Source organism: Leuciscus leuciscus (genome assembly GCF_965113295.1).
Source record: "Leuciscus leuciscus genome assembly, chromosome: 8".
NCBI classification, from domain to species: domain Eukaryota; kingdom Metazoa; phylum Chordata; class Actinopteri; order Cypriniformes; family Leuciscidae; genus Leuciscus; species Leuciscus leuciscus.
Window position 1 is genome coordinate 5973747 of NC_138732.1, and position 22426 is coordinate 5996172.

Sequence of the window (22426 nt, forward strand, 5' to 3'; positions counted from 1 at the left end):
CAACCACTTCTTTTCGTCAAGTACTTTATTCACAATATTTTTTCTTAAAAAAACTCTTCTTTTTTTGTAATATACAACACGATCTGACAAGACAATTCTGTTTACAACTAGATTCAGCCCTCGATGAGCAAGCAGGCAGAGAGAAAAAGAAACCAGACATTGAGTGACACAGACGTACAATGCCTAGCAGAACCAGACTGAAAAGATGAGGCAAATTAAATAGAACAACAAAAAAATCATAAAAACTAAAAGACAAAAGGGGAAGAGGCATCAGAGCAGACAGTCATGCATGCTGACGGACCTGCGCTCCACACCGCCAATCCTGAAAAACAAGTGTGTCCCTGGTCCTGAAGAGGCTTGAAAACAACAGCGAGTGGGCAGAGAAGGCAACAGACGTCCTTAACCATCACCACTCTCTTTTCTTTTATTCCTGCGAGAGTTTGCTACTGTCTGAGTCTCTTTCTCTCACACAGCTGATCATAAAGTCTTTCCTGGTTCATTTCCCTGTCCATCATCCAATACGTCACTCCCAGAATCCCGGATTCTCCATAACAGAGTGATCCTTGTGTGGATATGAGCTGTTAGTAGTGCAGAGCTTGTGAGTACGAGATCATTGGTTTTCGGGTTATTTGAGCAGCAGCAGTAGTACAGACACGGTTTGAAGCTGTCATTATCTGTGTGTGTGTGTGTGTGTGTTTGTGCTTATTTTTCCCACTAGATAAAGCAGAACAGTGTTTTGAATCTTTAGAGCAGCATGTGTCTGTGTGTTTGGCAAAGCATGGATCTGTGTAGGACAGAGAAGAGGAGGTGGATTCCTAGGCACAATTCTGTGATGGACACGGCCAACAACCAATCAGCTCTCAGCTCTCCCAGGACACACTGGCACATTGAAGAGACACCTGAAATGGAGAGACAGACGTGTGAGAGCGAGACAGACCATAAACAAGCAAACAAATGCAAAATATGAAACATAAATTGAAACTGTAACAACTAGTACAATACAAACAAATTAATATTGTATTGTTTTGACATAATAAAATAATGACTATAATAAGCAACAATTTGAATGAAAACTAAAAAAGTATCAGACTAAATAGACTTTAAATAAATAAATAAGCTTTAGAAAGAATGAAGAATTAATTGCAACTATAGTAACTAGCACAATATGAATAAAAAAAAAAACATTTTCATATTTAATATATTGCTTTAACATAATAAATGAACATCAGCAACAGCAGTGCAGAGCCAGAGGAGCAAAGAGACGAAAACCAGCTGGTTCAGAAGTACAGGTGAGAATGACCTCAAAATCAACAAAAGTTCAGATGAGACAGAACACAGAATGAACAAAAAACACATTTCTAATCCAAGAGGAAGAAAGATTTCTTCAATGCTTACCCAGGTACAAACACACACACACATTCTGACAAACTGTTCAAAAGTTGTGAGCAAAAAAAAGCTATTTTTCAGATCTCGTATCCTGTAGGTGGCGCTGTTCCCATATTTGCCAAAATTATAAAATGTAAGTAAAATAAGTAAGTAAAATGTAAGTACTGAGTAATATTAAGCAACTACATGTACTTATAGGGTAAGGGTAGGATTAGGATTTGGTTGCATAGACTGTAAAAAAAGATGGACGACGCCCTTTCGCTCTCTTCCATTGATGAGAACTGAAGCCGCCAGTGTCCCGATATGGCGCTGACATGTTGGAACTTGAGTCTGCGCAGTAGCGATCTCGGGACCAGACCTGCGCAGTAGCGATCTCGGGACCAGACCTGCGCAGTAGCGATCTCGGGACCAGACCTGCGCAGTAGTGAGCAGGAAGTAAAGCCGCAAAATCAACGCTCCGCCCTCACTCTCGCAGGATGCACTGAGGGAGAGCGCATTCTGCACACTTTAAAAAAAAATTATTGCAGTACGACAAGAGGCTTGTTAAAATAAAGTAAATACAATCTCCTCAGTCCTCCGAAGATCCCGAAAAAAATGTCCGTTGGTGCTTCAGTGACTACTTCGCTCAGAGAACCTGTCAATCACAGCTGTCAATCATGACGTCACACCACCGCATCACGTAACTAACTAAAAACCAACTTATTTTTTAAACAGACACTTGAACTTACATCAGCGTGATAAAAACGACAGCAAATGAAAGAAACCACCTTTGGAAAAAAGATATTTGAAGTGTATTTAATTGTTTAGTTGGTCTCACGTCCCGTTGAATAACATGGGGAGGCGGGGCTTATGACCTATACTAGGACCAGTCACCGGGGGGCGATCGAGACGCTTTGGCTTCACTTTTCAGGGCTTGTGTGGCACGCTTGTTTGGTTGAAGGTTAGTTGCATGTAATTATGCATAATTTATTGTTAGTACTATGGTAAGTACATGTAACTTAAGTAACAAGGACACTGTAAAATAAAGTGTTACCAAATTTCGTTTCGATTGATGAAAGTTCTGCTGCGATACAGCCTCTGAACCAATAGTGGGTCCACATATTACAGTTTTTGCCCGTTGCTTGAACACTATAGACACATGCTTAAACCAAAGTAACATAACTTGAAGTTGTTGTGACTATACCTTAAACAAAGTGTAACCATACCTTAAACAAAAGCGCTGCTTTGCACTTTAGTTGCAATTCTGTAACACACTTGCTCCTTTCTGCAACACACTTGCTCCTAGACACTACACACTATTTCATACATAAGACACTTAGTTCAAAAATGAAATCTCAGGGTACCATTGGGAAAACACATCTATTCAAAATACAACACACATCGGTTAATTGAAAAGACATAGACACACACCTGAAAACACTTACTTACAAAACTGAACACCAATCAGCCAGCTACAAAAAGGCCTCAGTTAAGCCATTTTGAGAACTTTGCAAGCATGGAGGCAGGGAGAGGAAGAGGAAGAGGAAGAGGAAGAGGAAGAGGAGGAGGACAGAGAGAGAGAGAGAGAGAGAGAGAGGAGGACAGAGAGAGAGAGGAGGACGTGGTCAAAGAGGCCACGCAAGGACCATTATTTCGGATGACATAAGGGCAACTTTGGTGGACCATGTCATAAACCATGGCCTGACTATGAGGGAAGCTGGACAGAGAGTCCATCCTAATCTAAGCCGCTTCACAGTTTCATCCATAATAAGGACATTCCGACTGGAAAACAGGTATGTCTTCAACTCTCTACTCTACTCAAACTGTATCTAGAGTATTTACAGTACTGTACCATATCGCATTACTGTATCACATGTATTGTATTCCAGGGTGGTTAATGCTCCTTTTTCAACAAAAGTGGTAGTTTTGTGAAACATACCGTGATAACGTGTTGAGATGTTTCAGTACTGTGTATGGTAAATACAGTAAAGTTCAGTATACACAGTACTGTAAAAAAGAAGCAGACGAGAACAATTTGTGGTTGCATTTTTCTACAGAATGGCTAGAAGACCTACTGGGGGTGGACGCCAACGCCTGTTCACCCAACAGCAGGAACTTGCCATAGTGAACCTAGTCAGAGCAAACAATGCAATCCGTCTCCACCAGCTACAGCAACAAATACTTGCAGATAGGCAAGTATTCAACAACATAAATCGAGTAAGCATCACAACTATCAGACGGATCTTGGTAAAGCACAACATGACCATGAAGCAACTGTACAGGGTCCCATTTGAGAGGAACAGTGTCAGGGTCAAAGAACTTCGACATGAATATGTACAGGTAAGTGTTTCAGTCCTTTACATTTACAATAAAGAATGGGTGCAGTCCAGTAACAGATGAATATGTACCACTGGATTAGTACCACATAGATACATTCAGAAAGCTACACAGGTACCTGTGTGGTGGGATGGGTCGGTTCTGTATGTGTAGTGTAAGTGTGTGCTTTGAGTAAAGCCATCCACAATATGTATTTTTTGTTACAGAGAATCTTGGACATGGATGGAGCTGCACAGCCGCATGAATGTATCTACATTGACGAGGCTGGATTCAACCTTAGCAAAAACAGACGACGGGGACGTAATATAATTGGCCATAGGGCAATTTTGCACGTCCCGGGGCAGCGCGGGGGAAACATCACACTGTGTGCTGCCATAAGTCTTCGAGGGCTACTGCACCATCATGCCAAACTGGGTCCCTATAATGCACAACACATAATCACATTTCTAGATGCACTTCATGATGCAGTTGTACAGGATGGACCAGAGCAGCCCAGGTTTTTTGTTGTCTGGGATAATGTTAGTTTCCATCGGGCTGCTCTGGTCCAGAACTGGTTCACCAACCATGATCAATTTGAAGTTCTGTACTTGCCCCCTTACTCGCCATTTCTAAATCCTATAGAGGAATTTTTTTCCGCTTGGAGATGGCGTGTATATGACCGCCAACCACATGCCCGTATGCCTCTTCTGCAGGCAATGGAACAGGCCTGCGGAGACATTGAGGTGAGGTCAATCCAGGGATGGATTCGGCACACAAGGGGATATTTTCCCCGATGCTTAGCGAGAGAAGACATTGCTTGTGATGTTGATGAGATCCTGTGGCCAGACCCCAACAGACGGCAGGATCCATAAGCCCACTTGCGCACAATTGTGTTTTTCTGTGTTTACGGTAGTTTATTGTTTGTTTTTATTTTTGATTTAACTGAATTTACTGCACTGTAAAATATACTAATGTAATGATTTTGAAAACAGTATTTCATTTTTTGGTTGTTGTGAAAACATGCCCTCTGTGGAACTGAATAAAAACATTGAAAACAAAAGACTGCAGTTTTTTATATAAAGTAGACTAGTGTGTTGCTGCTGATCTGAAAGTGTATTCATATGATGCAAGTGGATATCATTTTGTCATCAGAGTGACATTTTGACAAAGGATTGTTAGGTTTTGATAGTCGAGTTTCAATTTGACAGAGATGTGAATGGTTTATTTCCTAGTGTTTTGTCTTATTTGCTTGTGTGTAGAGTTTTGACACAATGAGCCAAATTTAGCAAAACGTGTGTAAGCAATAGGCAAAAACTGTAAGATCATGACACTTTTGAACAAAGATGAATTAAAATAAAATGTTTAGTCACGTCTGTGCGGCTCGGTCCAAAGATCATCTAAGCAAATTTTAGCAAGAATTGGGCAAAATTTGGTGGAGTAGCAAAAGAAACAAATTACTGTACTTTTCAAAATGGCTACTACTGTAATGGCTCAGAACGTTGAGTGGAATCAGGTGTACTAAGTTTAATTTTTCTAGAACAACGGGTTCAAATGTTATAACCTTTTGAAAAGTGAATATTGGAACTGGTGGTGGCGCTATAGAGTTGGTCAGATTACCATTCATTACCATCACTACAAGTGTGCCAATTTTGGTCATTTTCCTACTTACGGTAATATGGGCTGCCATCGACTATAACCACCACAATATGAACAAATGAAAAAAATAATGTATTTAATATGTTATTATATCATAATAAAATTACTATAACAAACATTAATATGAATAAAAATTACATAGAGTTATAGAAAAAAAAACTTTTAATTTATACACGCAAATATTTTTCATTCTTTTGAAATAAAATTTCAAAACGACCAAATAAATTGCAACTATAATAACCACTACAAAATAAACAAATTGATACAGAACTATAGAGAAAAGTATTAAAATTATTTTGTATGATCAGTGTATTTTGTCAACTAGAACCCCTCAGAAGAACCATAATACAGAGCTGGTGAATTGTTGGAAACTCTGGTCTGCGTGTGTACCTGCTATCTGGAGACGTACGTGTATGTCCGTGAGGGCGATCGCCCCTCTGACTGGCCATTGGTGGAGACATTCAGGAAGTCCCATATAAGGATTGTGTCGTCATGGGAACTGCTTATAATCTGGAACTCATCAAACTGCAGTCGGAACACACGCCCAGAATGCTCCTGCGAGAGGTTGCCATGAAAACACACACTTAAAAGAACACAAAAACACACTCCAGAGGTTTGTCAGAAACGGTGAGTCCGGTGTTGGGGAGTAAACGTGGCAAAACACTGTTCAAATAATCACTTGGTTAACCTATATGGACAGAATTCATAATTCTCAGATGAGGTGTCACCTAGGGTTGGGGAAGTTGGCCAAGCTACTAGAAGTACTAGTATTAAAAGCACAGGGACTGAATCGATTCTTTTTGAAATGGTTCACTGAAACGAACTGATTCACTAAAAGAATCTGATTCCTAGCTATACTATTTAATAGTGTGTAGACAGGAATCCTATTCCTTCAGTGAATCAGTTTGTTTCAAAGTGTGTTTATTAGTAGATCTAGGAATCCTACTTTTTTTTTTTCTTCAGTTTTAACGTTCACAAAAGGAATCGATTCAACTCATTTGACTCCTCCTCACTATGTTCCTGTAAGTCCCTGTGGTTTAACAACTTGAATTTCTAGTAGTCTGCAGTTTCTCAAACTAGCTTCAAGGTAGCACTAGGTGACAGTTAATTTGAGAATAACGAATGATGTTTTACATTCATTTCCATATATATTAACTAAAAGATCATTTCAAACTGTCTGAGGTAATTAGCAGTGTAAATAAACCTGCAGTGACCTCTTGTGGCGGTTTGTTTTATCATGATGTGAAATTTACTTGCATGACAATGAAAAATGTATCCATAAGAATATGGAAAACCTATGGAAGCTTGTTTCGCCAATGAATAAAAAAAAATTAAAAAGGTAATTGCGACATTTTATCTCACAATTCGGACTTTTTCTCAGTAATGCGTGATTTAAACTCACAATTCTGAGAAAAAAGTCAGTCTTTTTACCTCAGAATTGGACTTTATAACTCACAATTGCCAGTTTATATATCACAATTCTGAGAAAAGAAGTCAGATTTGTGAGATGTAAACTCAATTGAGAGAAAAAGTCAAAATTGCGAGAAAAGTCAGAATTGAGCAAAAGTCAGAAACGCAAGAAAAAAGTCAGAATTACAAGATGTAAAAACTCAATTGCGAAAAAAAAAATGTAATTGTGAGATAAAAAGTTTGAATTGCGAGAAAAAAAAAAAAGTCACAACTGCGAGAAAATCAAAATTGAGACAAAAACTCGCACTTCTGAGAAAAAAAAAGTCAGAATTGTGAGATAAAAAGTCGCAATTATCTTTCAAGTTGTTTTATTCCGTGGTGGAAACAAGCTTCCATACAAACCAGATATAGAAATTTTACAAACCATAAATTCAACTATTTATAAATATGATAATGGAATTATTTTTATTCACACACACACACACACCACGAGTGTGCGCAGACATAATGTGCTGGCAGGGGCCCGAGGATCCAGAGCTGCCTGTAAATCCCAAACTTTAATTTTCCTGTAAAGGAACAGAGAGAATGTGCGGGTGAGTTATGGGTGCTCGATATTAACCAGGCTGACAGATGAACGGCCTGTCAGAAACAGATGGTGCTGTGACCGAGTGTGTGTATTCACCCATCATACGCTCCGCTCACGATCCTCTTGTTGTCGAATCTGATGCAGCGCACGAGCTCCTCATGACCCTCCAACACACGCAGACAAGCACCACACTCAATGTCCCACAGTCTGAAAACACACACGTTACACACTACACTTAATCCCGATGCATTAGAGAGTCTTTTTCTATACGTTTTGTCCGTCCATCCACATTGACTGGCATTTTTTTCTTTTTAGCTTTTGGAAGATGCTCTCCAAAGCTGTTTTTGCGTTGTGGTGTGGATTGACTATTCGAAAACAATAACCCGTTTTTCGTCAGCAAGATTTTGTTTGGTCAGTAAGAAATTAGTACTTTTATTCAGCAAGGATGCATTAAATTAATTAAAAGTGACAGTATAGATATTTATTATGTAACAAAAAATTCTAATTTTGAACTGTCTGTTGAACAAAGAATCATGAAAAAAAAAATGCATCATGGTTTTCACAAAGATATAAAGCAGCACAACTGTTTTTAGCATTGATAAAAATCAGAAAAGTTTCTTTTATCAGCAAATCATCATATTATAATGATTTTTGAAGGATCATGTGACTGGAGTGATGATGCTGAAAATTCAGCTTTGATCACAGGAATAAATTACATTAATAAATTACATTAAATTACAAAATATATTCAAATAGAAAACAGTTATTTGAAATTGTAATAATATTTCACAATATTATTTTTACACTATGAAAAAAAGTTAAACTGTATTACTGTAAAATTAAACAGACACATTTTCTTGTGGAAGTAATAAGTCAAATATGTTTAGTATGGCGAGAACAAAAAACAATGAAAAAAAAAAATTTCTTTATTGCGAACAGGCAGGAAGACAAAACAGTGTCAACTGCAAATCATACAGAGACTCATAAACTTCCAGACACACACAGTCTCACCTGATGGTGTTGTCCGAAGACCCGCTGACCACGAGTCTGTCTCTGTACTGAAGGCAGGCGATGCCACGCTTGTGGCCGTTGAGTGTCCGTACAAACTCACATGTGCTGGTGCTCCACACCTGCAGACACACACGGTCTCTTTTATCTACATCTGCCAATCATCCAGCACTAAAGCTCCGCCCACCCACTCACCACTCCCACCCGCTCACCCACTGACCACTAGCTGACCACTTCCACCTGCCCACCCGCTGACCACTCCCACCCACTGACCACTCCCACCCGCCCGCTCACTGACCACTCCCACACGCTCACCCACTGACCACTCCCACCCGCCCGCTCACTGACCACTCCCACACGCTCACCCACTGACCACTCCCACCCGCCCGCTCACTGACCACTCCCACCCGCCCGCTCACTGACCACTCCCACACGCTCACCCACTGACCACTCCCACACGCTCACCCACTGACCACTCCCACCCGCCCGCTCACTGACCACTCCCACACGCTCACCCACTGACCACTCCCACACGCTCACCCACTGACCACTCCCACCCGCCCGCTCACTGACCACTCCCACACGCTCACCCACTGACCACTCCCACCCGCCTGCTCACTGACCACTCCCACACGCTCGCCCACTGAACACTCCCACCCGCCCGCTGACCACTCCCACACGCTCGCCCACTGACCACTCCCACCCGCTGACCACTCCCACACGCTCACCCACTGACCACTCCCACACGCTCACCCACTGACCACTCCCACACGCTCACCCACTGACCACTCCCACACGCTCACCCACTGACCAGTCCCACATGCTCACCCACTGACCACTCCCACCCGCCCGCTCACTGACCACTCCCACCCGCCTGCTCACTGACCACTCCCACACGCTCACCCACTGACCACTCCCACACGCTCACCCACTGACCACTCCCACACGCTCACCCACTGACCACTCTCACACGCTCACCCACTGACCACTCCCACATGCTCACCCACTGACCACTCCCACCCGCCCGCTCACTGACCACTCCCACCCGCCTGCTCACTGACCACTCCCACACGCTCGCCCACTGACCACTCCCACCCGCCCGCTCACTGACCACTCCCACACGCTCACCCACTGACCACTCCCACCCGCTGACCACTCCCACACGCTCACCCACTGACCACTCCCACACGCTCACCCACTGACCACTCCCACCCGCTCACCCACTGACCACTCCCACACACTCACCTTTATGGTTCTGTCTCCAGACGCAGACACGATGTATTTGTCGTCGAAGTCCACCACATTAACAGCAGCGCGGTGACCCACGAGCACGCGGCGCAGACTGATGTCGGTGGCGGACGCCATATCCCACACGGCGATGGAGCGATCTTTCGAACACGTCACCATGAGCCCGTTACAGAAGCGCAGGTGCAGAACCGCCTCGTTATGATGGATCAGAGTGTTGAGAACCTCACCAGAACCAACGTCCCACACCCTGACGGAGACAGGGAAAATATTGCAGATTAGTACACAATATCATCCAGAATGTGAGCTTGTGCACAGCTGAGACTTATGGTTATTATAACTAAGCTACAAAATAGCATAGCTACAAAAATGTTTCTTGATTAAAGATTTAGTTAAATAAATAAAATCACATTAAATGTGGACAATTTCTCATTGATCTACACTACTTTTCAAAAGTATACAGTTGAAGGCTTGAAAAGAAGTCTCTTCTCACCAAGGCTGCATTCATTTAATCAAAAATACAGTAAAAACAGTAGTATTGTGGCCAATTTGTAAGCCAACCCGAAAGTTTGCAACCCGAAATCTGTTATTCTTTCAGCTTGTTCTGTTTTAAGCAAATTCTGGGCAATCAAAGTGTCAAAAGGATGCATTAAATTGTGACAGTAAAGACATTTATAATGTTACAAAAGATTTCTATTTCAAATAAATCTGTTCTTTTGAACTTCCTATTCATCAAAGAAGCCTGAAACAAAGAATCACGGTGTCCACAAAAATATGAAACAACATTGATGATATTAAGAAATGTTTCTTAAGCAACAAATCAGCATATAGTGCCGTTGGGATGACGCATTTTTCTTTTCCCTAAACAAAAACCCAATGGGATTTTTCCATAGGCTTTTGGATTATCATTAAAAAACCTCTGTAGTCCCATTTAAACCCATGTTAGCAACCTCCTCTTTCAAGACACGAGGGGGCTTATAATGATGTATTTTATGTTGTAGAATAAAACGTGAAAGTATCTTGAGCTCATGATCACCACAGACCTTATTTCAGTCATTCAACCCATTCAAATAACCCATCGACTCTGGGACGATGAAACCGGAAGTGCTAAAATGTGAACTCGTTTCCGAGTTTTGGCCTACAAAAATGCGTCATCCCAACAGCACTATATGCTGATTTGTTACTCAAGAAACATTTCTTAATATCATCAATGTTGTTTCATATTTTTGTGGAAACCGTGATTCTTTGATGAATAGGAAGTTCAAAAGAACAGATTTATTTGAAATATAAATCTTTTGTAACATTATAAATGTCTTTACTGTCACAATTTAATGCATCCTTTTGACACTTTGATTGCCCAGAATTTGCTTAAAACAGAACAAGCTGAAGGAACAACAGATTCCTTCACTGTTTTTCAACAGGTTTCATGTTTGAAAGTAGTAAATATCTCCTGTAATAACTGCTCCGCTTTATTAGCATAGCTGTTGTTAAAACAACCTGGACCGTAAATGACGTGAACGACCTCACCAGCAGCTGAAACACCCCGCTCGAGCCGAACGCTGCCAACTGATGTGTTAATGCTCTTTAAACACGATCACATTACAAAGCCGTTTCCTTCTCCAGGTGTTAAACGTCCGGCCGTTCGCGCTTGCACTCCGAGTGACGTAAACCTGATTTATGCAGCTGGAGAGTTTGTTCCACAAAACTCTCTCAGGTGAGAGAGAAACACACACATACTCGCACTGGAAAAGGTGACAGAGCTCCGGACGGAGCTTTAAACAGTTGCTGGGGAAGTGAGGTCACTGTTTTCACGGAGATCACTCAGCCGGAGGGAGCTAGTGTGTGTGAAACATTTTCAACTTGTTTTCTAATATACTTTAATCAGCTCTGTACTGAAATTCCTCATCTTTTTATTTTCATTCCTAAGGATTCACACACTTTTAGACTAATGACTTTTCTAGTCATTCAGGATTACTGGATAAGGATTTTTTAATAAATAATTTAAAGTGGTGACATTTTTTATGTTGTTTATATGTCTATGTGGTGTTTTAATATTCTTTAAGACAAACCATGTGTAAATTCATAAGTCGACACCATTGCTGAGTATTTTCTCCTTAAAACTGCAGTGAACCAAAGACACAGTTTGAAATCGCTGGTGTTTCTGACATCACAAACTACTTGTAACCAATCAGGTTAAAGTGTGATCGTCAACGAGTGGATCTCTGAGCTGAGTGAGTGAGTGGAGGCGGGGTTCATTTGAATATTCATAGAACCACGTATACTAAATAAGGAAAAGGTGTAGTTACATTCAAGCTATTTTAAGGCATGAAGAATTTTTCATGGACAAAACGTTTAAATATGCCATTTTTGGTGATCAAAGATTAGTTTTAAGGGATACAATTATTGACTACTGGGAGACTTTCAAAATATATACTGATTTCTGGCTAAAGAAATATTTTAGATCTGAGGGCAGAGGATTTCTTTAATCCTTTAATCCAATACACAATACATCTCTTTTTAGCATTTATAATAAAATATTTAACATTAAATTTGGGAAATTTCTCACTGATGTACGCTAGCATTCAAAAGTTTGGCTGGGGTCGAAGGATTTTGTAAATGTTTTTAAAAGAAGGGTCTTCTGCTCACCAAGGCTGCCTTTATATGATCAAAACACATAAAAAACTTTTATAATTTAAAAGAACAGTTTTCTATTGTACTATATTATAAAAGTTTATTTATTCCTGTGATCAAAGCTGAATTTTCAACATTTTCAGTGCCACTTGATCCATCAGAAATCATTTTAATATGCTGATTTCCTGAAGAACAGCATTTATTTTAAATAGAAATCTTTTGTAACATTATAAATGTCTTCACTGTCACTTTAGATAATGCATCCTTGATGAAAAGTGTTAATTTCGTTAAAAAAAATCATACTGACCCCAAACTCATGGTGTTGTGTGTGTGTGTGTGTGTGTGTGTGTGTGTACCTGACAGTAGAGTCAGAGGAGCCTGTCACTATGACTCTGTCATCATACTGCAGACACAGTACCGAACCAGTGTGACCCGTCAGAACCTTCAGACACTCCAGCGACTGTTTGTCCCAGATCTGAGAGAGACACAAGTTATGTTCCAAATTATGTACTATACACTTCTACTACGTACTGTGTACTCAACTGTGTAGTGCATTAATATAACGTTATTTTGTCATTCAACATTGGAGGCTTCCTCTTCGTTATGTAACAGTGCCCGCCCACTTTTTTAGAGGCGCTGGTTCCCTAAGTATTTTTCGCATTCTTTTTTTACATAGGGATTTGAAAAATGTCTTTGTTAAAGTGTTATAAGCCATGAACCAAACCAAACCAAACAGCAACAAGGTGAATCATAACATTACAAGCTTTGATTTGAAGCAAAAAAGTACGTCAGACAAAAAGTACTGTGTAATTAACGGCTTTAGCGATAGAAATAACTACAATCTTTCTCTTGTGAAGCACTGAGACTAGCATAATCAAATCACAAACGATTGAGAAATATAGAGTTTTACTCATTTACAAATGATGCTTATATATAAAACAATATATTTCAAGTTTATTGCAAAATATGGATATATTCAAATATTGATGTATTCTGAGAGCGTAGGGACACCGACTTGATTATGTGATTTGTGGTGCTTCAACAAGATCTTTTGATGTGATTTGCTTATTTCGACTCTGATTGGTGGAATTTTCTGTACAGCATCATGGGTAATGTAGTTTTTCCACCACGAATTCTGCTGTTAAACACGATTATTGAAATAATACGGGATAACTGCTTCAACAGAAGCAAATACTGTTGTTTGTCTTTAAAGGTTTATAAGTTATGGTTAAAAATGAAGTGCACTTTTTTTCTTTTTTGGAATTTTTAGTGCGAACACACTATTTATACTACTAAATGGCACAGAATAGTGCATAAATATACAAATTGGGACGCACAAATTGGGACGCACACAATGTAACGACGATAACAACAGACATACAGATAGAAAGACAGACAAGTACTTTAATGGAGTTGTCTCGTAGGCCGCTGATGATCTTGTCGTCGTCGTACTGAAGGCAGTAAACACCTTTACTGTTCTCTGACCGGCACTGAATCCGCTGGAGATTGTGACGCCCACAACGCCAGTTCGCCTCAATCGTCTAGAGAGACACGATGAGAAAACAGGAGACCCGGATGAATGAATGAGGCAGGATGGATGGATGGATGGATAAACTGACCACTGAATAAATGAATGAGTGACGGAGTGGATGCTCACCTCAATGTCCTGTATAATTTTGGGATAGAGTGAATGGTAGTATGAATTGGGTGGGACCTCGTTTGTTCGGTTCTTAAATAAATATTTCTCCCTGGAGACAAAAAAACAAACAAGAAAACAACCAATCAGATACAAACAAAGTATAAACCATTCAAACAACCCAAATAATACTGAACTGATACATGATTTCATGATCATGTATCCGTCCACATTCATACTTCATTAATATTCTCAGCACATATTTTACACACAAACACACACACACACGTAAAATACTAACAGCTTCTGCTAATAATTTCAGAGGATTGACAATCATCACATGCATTTCTGGGTTTGTCAGAACTAATTATGATTCACGGATGTCGTCATATTTAGATCGTAATTTCTACAGAAAAGCGATCAAATTTGTACCACTCCAGTCACCAAAAATGAGTGTTTAAAGCCAAAATTAGCAACATTATTCTTAGCAGACTGATATTATCATTTTGAAAATGTTAGTACCTGACCAGGACAACAATGTACAGATTTATTCAGCACAGCTCTGGCAGTATAACGTGAAGGATAAAAGTTCATGCATTGCCATTGATGTGTGAGATTCATTAAATATTTTAATGTATTTACCAAATGCAATAGCTATGATGTGTACATTTTAACAATCGAATCCAGATGGGATGTGTAAGAACAGTAAAGTCAGTTGCACTATTTGCAGTGTATGTGTAAGTATCATCAAAGCTCAGAATGTATGAAACAAATATATATAAAAAGAGTTGAGAGAGTTGTTAAATAACTTAATCGTGGCAGATTTGACTAAAGCTCAGGGTTATCATCATTAACTATAATTTCACAGGATTGACGATCATCACATGTATTTCTGGGTTTATCAGCACTAATTACTATATGAATGATCTATACCACGTGTACCACACATACTTGTTAACTAAGGAGTAAGCTTCTTAGTTGTGTTTATCTCATGACATTTGTCAGAGGTTTGTAATGAAACGGATAGTTCCGGTCCTTGATTCTGATTGGTTGAGCCACGTTTGAGGCCTGACAAGTAAATGACTCTACAAACACACACCAGTGACCGCATTACATCAGTATTACTGTGCCACTGCGTCTGTGTAATTAGCATCTGTGTGTTGCTTGGGAACCAATTTGCTTCTGAAGAACTACATTGCTTGGTGAAAGAATAGGCTAATATTTTCATCAATAGCATTACATTTTTGTGTCTGTGCTTATTTTATGAAACCTTGCCAGGTACGTGGAATAACCATTTTTATAAAAAACAATAAGCCGCCTGAAGCTTCCCTTAACTAAGACGAGTTGATACATACCTCTCTCGGCTCTGGCGCGCGGCGACACTTTGATAGCGCTTAGCTTAGCCCAGTTCATTCATTAGGGTCCAAACAGAGATGAAGTTAGAAGCGACCAAACACCTCCACGGTTTCCCTATTTAAATACAGTTACACGACCAAGTCGAAGTGCTCCCAAGTGCTATTCCGCCATACATTATAGTTATCCTTTTTACCCGCTTAGAAAAGCGCCACGTTTTATTTTGTGTCACCGTACTTGGTTGTGTAACTGTATTTAAATAGGGAAAACGTGGAGGTGTTTGGTCGCTTCTAACTTCATCTCTGTTTGGTCCCTAATGAATGAACTGGGCTAAGCTAAGTGCTATCAAAGTGTCGCCGCGCGCCAGAGCGATTGAGTGCACGCACTGAGACGAGAGAGGTGTGCATCAACTCGTCTTAGTTTAGGGTATAACATAGTTTAATATGAGTGTTCCTTTAACTAAAACATTTTTTTTCCCTAAATAAAATAAACGTTAAAAGGTAGGATAGACACTTTTTTTTTTTTTTCATAAACACTTTGTTATTCTGGTTGAAACTCAATAATAGAAGTGGTCTAAATATTAAAACATGTACATATATCTTCTGTGGAAGACACAGGACCAAAACATGTTGGTCCAGTCATCGCATACTCTCTCGTCTCGTGAAGCTTCGCAGACTCTGCTGTGCGTTCATGTGTTTGGGACGAGGCGTGGCTTTGGAGACGCTCTGAAGGGAGGGAGGGTGGGATCTCACGCGTTCAAAGCTAGCTCGCTATTGCTAGCCTCTCCGAAATTGCCTACCCTACCTTTAACTGAAATAAAATAAAATATAAAAATATAATATTAAAAAAACAATATTTTTACAGCTTTTTTTTTTTTACAGCTAGTTGCCAAAACAATATATGCTATACACTATACAATATACACTATGTCATATAAATATGTTGCTGAAGCCAACACGTAAGCTTAAAATTTGTTTTTTTAGTGTTCATGACTAATAATTTCATTATACTTGTCTTGTACAATGACAATAAAGAGTTGAAATAAAGATTGCAGAGTTTTAAACACGTGCGTTCAGCGTAACAATGCAAATGAGCGTCTGTGTGTGTGTGTGTGTGTGTGTGTGTGTGTGTGTGTTTACCACTGATGACGCTCTGACAAGCCTTTCCACAGCGGGTCCGTGCGCACCATCCTCTCGATGAGCTTCTTCCAGAGCATCCCGTCTGATATGACCCGCTGCCATTCTCGACAGACCAGCTCAGCTGAGCACAGAGAACGAGCGTCTAGAAACGAGAGGATGTTCTCCGCTATGTGATCCAGACCCTGAGCTGGAAACAGAGAGATGTAGTGAGATGTGAAGTCACACGGCTCCCGAGCTCATGAATCAGTGTATCACGTTCACGAATTCGGTCACTGATAAGGACAGTAAAGGACGGTGGTTCACTACACATTGGGACACTCATGACTCTGCGACGTGAAAACGTCCTCATTGTACAGCATTACTACTGCCATTTATGAACAACAGCAGAGCTGATATCTTTCTGACATTACTTGTAATGTTATTTAAAAGTACATTATGATAAATACTTTGCTCGTTACATATACGTGCAACATTTCAGACGTAAATAAATTATACATTTTAGCTAGATTATGTTCATTACCTGTCTAGAGATGTGCGTTTATGCTGAATAAAATGATGGTTTGTATTTTTAAAAACTCTGAACGTCATAATAAGTGAACATTATATTATATTTCATGACATCAAACAGTTGCGGTCATATCTTGCAGAACTTGCAAATGTTTTTTTGTTTTTTAAAATAAAATTAAAGATAAGGATTGTAAAATGTGCACTTTGTTTTTAATTAGTACAGCCTTGAATAAGCTATTCAACATTTTGTAGATCTGCAAAATGCAAATTTTGTTGTTGTTGTTGATCCTTCTTAAAAATTAAACATTTTTATTATTTCTTTCTTGTTAGTTTATGTGGTTGCAACTATGTTTTGTTTATATCTATGCTTTGTTACTCTTAATATTATAATTTGTTCAAAAAAACCTTGTAAAAAAAATAAATAAATAATAATAATAATTATATATACAGTATATATATATATATATATATATATATATATATATATATATATATATATAAATGAACATTTTGCAGATTCTGCAAGGTGTATGTAAACTTATGACCACAACTTTATATTATGACTGTAAAATAATATATTTTTATTATTATTACTGAAGTCTGACCTCAAAGTCAATGTCTGTAGAACCATTTTTATGTCATTATCTGATTAAACTACCTTTTATTGCACATCCTTTATCATCATAAATCATAAAAAGATTGACATTACATGTTATCAGATGTCTGTGTAAGTGAAGTGATGTAAGTGGGCGGTTCTGGCCGCATGCCGACAGTCACAGTCTGTGCTAATGCGTGTGTTGGAGTAGGAGGATTTGTTATAGTCAATGTTTAAGGTACGTGTGCATGCGTTTAGTTACCTGGCAACGCGGTGATGAAGTCTCTCTGTAACATGGGTTTAAGGTACGAGTTTATATGGCCGTGCTGGTAATGACACATGTGTGAGATCAGATGCTCCACGAACTCCACCTGATCAGATTCTGACCACTGATCAAACAGCTGGATGCACAGATCTTTCTCCTTCTCGTAGTTCCCCTGAGACGGCCTCTTTCTCGAACCCGCCACTGAGCCGTTCCCTAACTGGACACACGGACAACAACAGCGTGACTGAGTGAAAGTGAGAACACAAGCATGCCGAAACTTCACACTCAGTTCAAACCAGAGGTTGAGTTTATATTTAGGTCATCAAGTTTCTTTTTCTGCATATGTGTGGCCCAATTGTTTCTCATGGCTCAGTGATAACACGATGATCATGCGTTCAGATGAGGATTTATTCATGGTGGAGAAGTGAGTTTTGTGGTCCACACACACAGAAATGCACTTATTTTAGTTGTATTATGTTTTGAATCATATTTAGCATTCATTTTTATATTTTCATTTTAATTGAAGTTAAAATTTGAGTAATTTTATGTGCTTTTGTCAGTTTTTCTTTTAATATTACCGTTTGTTTTTATTTTATTTTATTTTATGTCAGTAATTTTAGTGTTGTATCTGAATGAAATTAGAAATTTAGCAACTAACTGAAATGGTTTTTCTCATTTAATATTTATATTATATATACATTTTAGTTCAACAAAAAAAATGTAATAGTTTTCATTTTAGTCAACGGTAATAACCCTGGTGGTCAGTCACATTTATTTATATATCCTATCTAATAATAGGAAAATTGATACGCAATGTTTAAAATTTTCCCTTATCATTTTAAAATTTGGAAATGAGGAGAAATAAGTTCATGCAACCTCTTATTTGCATAAGAAAAAAAAAAAACATTTGACCAGGCTACTTTGTCAACTTGTAAAATTAGTAGTAGTGAAACCCCCAATTTATATACATTTATATAATATATATTTTAAAAATGTAATGCATACCTGTTGCTGCCATAATAATAGCTCGTTTCAAAAGTGTATGCGATTTTTCCTTTTTGTTCTTCTTAACAGCTCCCATTAACTGTAGTGATGTAATATTTTTCTTGTAAACAGTTTTCCAGAAATAAAAGTATATTTTTAAAATGCATGCACATTACCGTAAAGCACCAGAGTTACCGTACTTTGCTCAATTGATCCCTTCTTATAAATTCGGTCAGCAATTAAATTACCACATGACCTTGGAGTTTGTCACAAAACAAAACAAAGTCATTTGGCCAGGAATTTTTTATCAGTGTTACTTTAGTATCATTGATATACTATTTCAGTTTTTGTTAATATTAAAAAAAAAAAAAAACAATAATTTTTTTTTTTTTTTTTTTTTGACACTTGTTTTTTTTTTTTTATATATATGTCTATAAAATGTATTAAGTTTTAGTTATTTTAGTACTTATTTAATTATAAGTAATTAAATTCTCATTTTCATGTAGTTTAAGTTTTATACCATTAAAAAAATTGATGGCTTTAGTTTTAATGAATGATAATAACACTGATTTTTTGTGAGAGAGAAAAACCAGATATTCTGGATTCGAACAGCAATAAAATCACAGATACTTCCTGTAAATGTTGATTATACCTTCAAACCTCATGAGAAACAATTACTGTCTGAATAGGGCTATTTAGGTGATAAAAGATGATGTCACTTTCAATGTTGTGATATCTGAATTGGGTCACTGAGTGATTACGTTTTACCAGTAATATACCGGAACAGATTTTACATCATGAAAACGGCATAAAATTAGGCATATATAACAGAATCAGGCACATTTCACACACACCTTGAACACTGTTGTCTTCTTTGGCGAGATGTCATCTGTGTTATTCTGTGACTCCATCACCGACATGTTCTAGAGAGAGAGAGAGAGAGAGAGAGAGAGAGAGAGAGAGAGAGAGAGAGAGGTGTTAAAAGTGTGTCTGACTGAATACTGGGTAGGGCATTCAGAAAGGTGCATTCTGGGTAAAACATTCCAAAAACATGTTGCACTCTTATAAAGAACAGAACATCAGGGAGAGGAGGAGCTTGAAGGCGAGTGGGAGGAGCTTCATTTTAAGCTGAACATTGCTTTCATTGGGTCAATCGGCTCATTGCGTGCTTAGTTCTGTGTTTAAACACACAGTGAGTCCTAATCACACAAGCGATTAGAAAACAAACAAATACATGCATGTGCACCTTAAAAAAGTAAACACAAAGATAAAGACAGAAAGCTGAACCGATGAAACCTGACGTAAATACACACGTCTCACTAATAGACATCCTTAAACACATGCACTGTGACCCTAAAAAACATCTGGCCACTTAAATCACACATGCAAAAGTTTCTATGTGTATGAATCAGCTTGTTTCTGTGATTTTTCAGTATATATATATGAAGTCAGTTCACACAGTTATAGAGAATCACATTAGGTGTGCTGGACTCGATCGGTGTGTGATATCAAAGTACAGCGTGAGCGATTAGAGAGCAGACGGTTCCGTATACTTCCGAAACGCTCTCGCTGTACTTTGATTTCACACACCAATCGGTCTGTGCAAGTCCAACACACACCTAGTAATATCAACATGTTCCAATAACCTCAAATAAACACAATACTGAGTGTCTATTTCAACACTATGAGCTGCCAATTGACTTTTAATAAACTTTTAGCAAATGTCTGTGTGTGTTTCTCAATGGAAAAAACTTCAGATATGAGATGGTGAGAATGTAGAAAACAGACAGGCAAGCAGAAAGACAGGCAGGGACGGAGAGAAAGAGACAGGTGAAAGCAGACAGACAGACTCTCAGGTAAACTGCTCCTTTTCAATTCCCTCAAGATCCAGGCTAATTATACAGACTATGACAACTAATTACAGCTCACTAAACTTGTATGAACTTGTATGAACATCTCCATATATATCAGTCGACTGCTCATCACATCTAGAGACAAGAAGCCAAGACGAGACAGACACACAATCAGTGTATGAGACAGAGGAGAGAGAGCAGGAGGGAGAGGAGAGCAGTAGAGGAGAGGAGAGGAGAGAAGAGAGGAGAGGAGGAGCAGGGAGAGAGAGGAGAGTGGAGAACAGGAGAGAAGAGGGAGAAGAGAAGGAGAGGAGAAGAGAAGAGAGAGAGAGAGAAGAGAGGAGAAGAGAACAGGAGAGCAGAGGAGAGGAGAGGAGGAGAACAGGAGAGGAGGAGGAGGAGAAAGAGAAGAGAAGAGAACAGGAGGAGAGGAGAACAGGAGAGAGAGGAGAGTGGAGAACAGGAGAGGATGAGAGAGGAGGAGAGGAGAACAGGAGAGGAGAGGAGGAGAACAGGGGAGGAGAGAGGATAGGAGGAAAAGAGAGGAGAACAGGAGAGGAGAGGAAGAACAGAGGAGAGGAGAGGAGAGAACAGAGAGGAGAAGCAGGATAGGAGAGGAGGAAAAGAGGAGAAAAGAGGAGAACAGGAGAGGAGTGATGAGAGGATGAGACAGGAGAGGATGAGAACAGGAGAGGAGAGGGGATGAGAGGATAAGAACAGGAGAGGAGAGGAGAGAGGAGAAAAAGAAGAGAACAGAGACGAAGAGAGGAGAACAGGAGAGAAGAGGAGATGAGAGGATGAGAACCGGAGAGGAGAGGAGAACAAGAGAGGAGAGGAGAGAAAAGGAGAACAGGAGAGGAGTACAGGAGAGGAGAGAGGAGAGGATGAGAACAGGAGAGAGAGGAGGAGGAGAACAGGAGAGGAAGGAGGAGAACAGGAGAGAGAGAGAGAAGAGAGGAGAAGAGAGGTGAGGAGAAGAGAGGTGAGGAGGAAGAAGGAGAACAGAGAGGAGAGAGAAAACAGAGGAGAGGAGGAGAGGAGAGGAGAGGAGAGAGAGAGGAGAAGAGGAGGAGAGGAGAGAAAGGAGAAGGAGAAGATGTAGAAGAGAGGAGAAGAGAGGAGGAGGAGAATAGAGAGGAGAAGGAGAGGAAGGAGGAAGAGAAAGAGAGAGAGAGAGAGAGAGAACATGAGAGAGAGGAGAGAGGAAGAGGAGAACAGAGAGGATGAGAGGAGAGAAGAACAGAGGAGAAGAGAGGAGGAAGAGAGAGAACAGAGAGGAGAGGAGGAGGAGAAGAAGAGGAGAACAGAGGAAGGAGGAGAGAGAGCAGAGAGAGGAGAACAAGAGGGAGAGAAAGGAGAAGGAGAGGAGAGAGGGGAGAGGAGAGAAAGATGGAGAACAGAGAGAAGGAGAGAGAAGATAGAGGAGAGGAGAAAAGGAGAGGAGAGAAGAGGAGAGAGGAGAGAAGAGAGGAGAAAGAGAGAGAGAGAGGAGAGAGAGAGCAGAGAGAGAGAGAAGGAGAGCAGAGAGAGGAAGGAGAGGAGAGGAGAAAAGGAGAGAGAAGGAGAACAGGAGATGAGAGGAGACAGGAGATGAGAGGGAGAACAGAGGAGAACAGGGGGAGAGACAGATGAGATGAGAGAGAGGGAGAGACAGGGGAGAGGAGAACAGGAGAGGAGACAGAAGAAGAGAGGAGAACAGGAGATGAGAAGGAGAACAGGAGAGGAGAAGGGGAGAGAGAACAGGAGTGAGAGGAGAAGAGAGGAGAGAAGGGAGAGGAGACAGGGAGAGGAGAGACAGGAAGAGAACAGGAGAGGGAGACAGGAGGAAGGAGAGGAGAGGAGAACAGGAGAGGAGAACAGAGAGGTAGAAGCAGAAC

At 39.8% G+C, this 22426-nt stretch overlaps 2 protein-coding genes across 3 annotated transcripts in view; one reads left to right on the forward strand and one right to left on the reverse strand.

Moving 5' to 3' along the window:
* Positions 1-7: 7 nt before the first annotated feature.
* Positions 8-22426, reverse strand: part of fbxw11a (F-box and WD repeat domain containing 11a) — a 24636-nt gene continuing 2217 nt past the window's right edge. The window contains exons 2-13 of one of the 2 annotated variants that reach the window (XM_082177018.1): positions 19551-19619; positions 17710-17929; positions 16346-16532; positions 13875-13965; positions 13621-13758; positions 12574-12692; positions 9587-9836; positions 8345-8463; positions 7430-7540; positions 7235-7313; positions 5747-5892; positions 8-899 (exon numbers count right to left, since the gene is read on the reverse strand). In XM_082177018.1, the coding sequence (XP_082033144.1) occupies positions 854-899; positions 5747-5892; positions 7235-7313; positions 7430-7540; positions 8345-8463; positions 9587-9836; positions 12574-12692; positions 13621-13758; positions 13875-13965; positions 16346-16532; positions 17710-17929; positions 19551-19619 (1575 nt within the window). In that variant the 3' untranslated portion in view covers positions 8-853. Of the gene's footprint in view, positions 900-5727; positions 5893-7234; positions 7314-7429; positions 7541-8344; positions 8464-9586; positions 9837-12573; positions 12693-13620; positions 13759-13874; positions 13966-16345; positions 16533-17709; positions 17930-19550; positions 19620-22426 lie in introns of both variants that reach the window. The other variant, XM_082177019.1, reaches the window with a different exon arrangement.
* On the forward strand, positions 2503-4839 carry LOC309504094 (uncharacterized protein). Its single transcript, XM_082177109.1, has 3 exons — positions 2503-3158; positions 3423-3705; positions 3909-4839. The coding sequence occupies exons 1-3, from the start codon at positions 3073-3075 to the stop codon at positions 4551-4553; spliced, it is 1014 nt and encodes a 337-aa protein (XP_082033235.1). The 5' UTR covers positions 2503-3072; the 3' UTR covers positions 4554-4839.

What these genes read in the sequence shown, in the direction of transcription:
- LOC309504094 (XM_082177109.1), top strand. Translation starts at nt 3,073, where the DNA reads ATGAGGGAAGCTGGACAGAGAGTCCATCCTAATCTAAGCCGCTTCACA. An exon ending in ACATTCCGACTGGAAAACAG is followed by an intron (nt 3,159 to 3,422) that starts GTATGTCTTCAA and finishes ATTTTTCTACAG; the next exon opens with AATGGCTAGAAGACCTACTG. An exon ending in TTCGACATGAATATGTACAG is followed by an intron (nt 3,706 to 3,908) that starts GTAAGTGTTTCA and finishes TTTTTGTTACAG; the next exon opens with AGAATCTTGGACATGGATGG.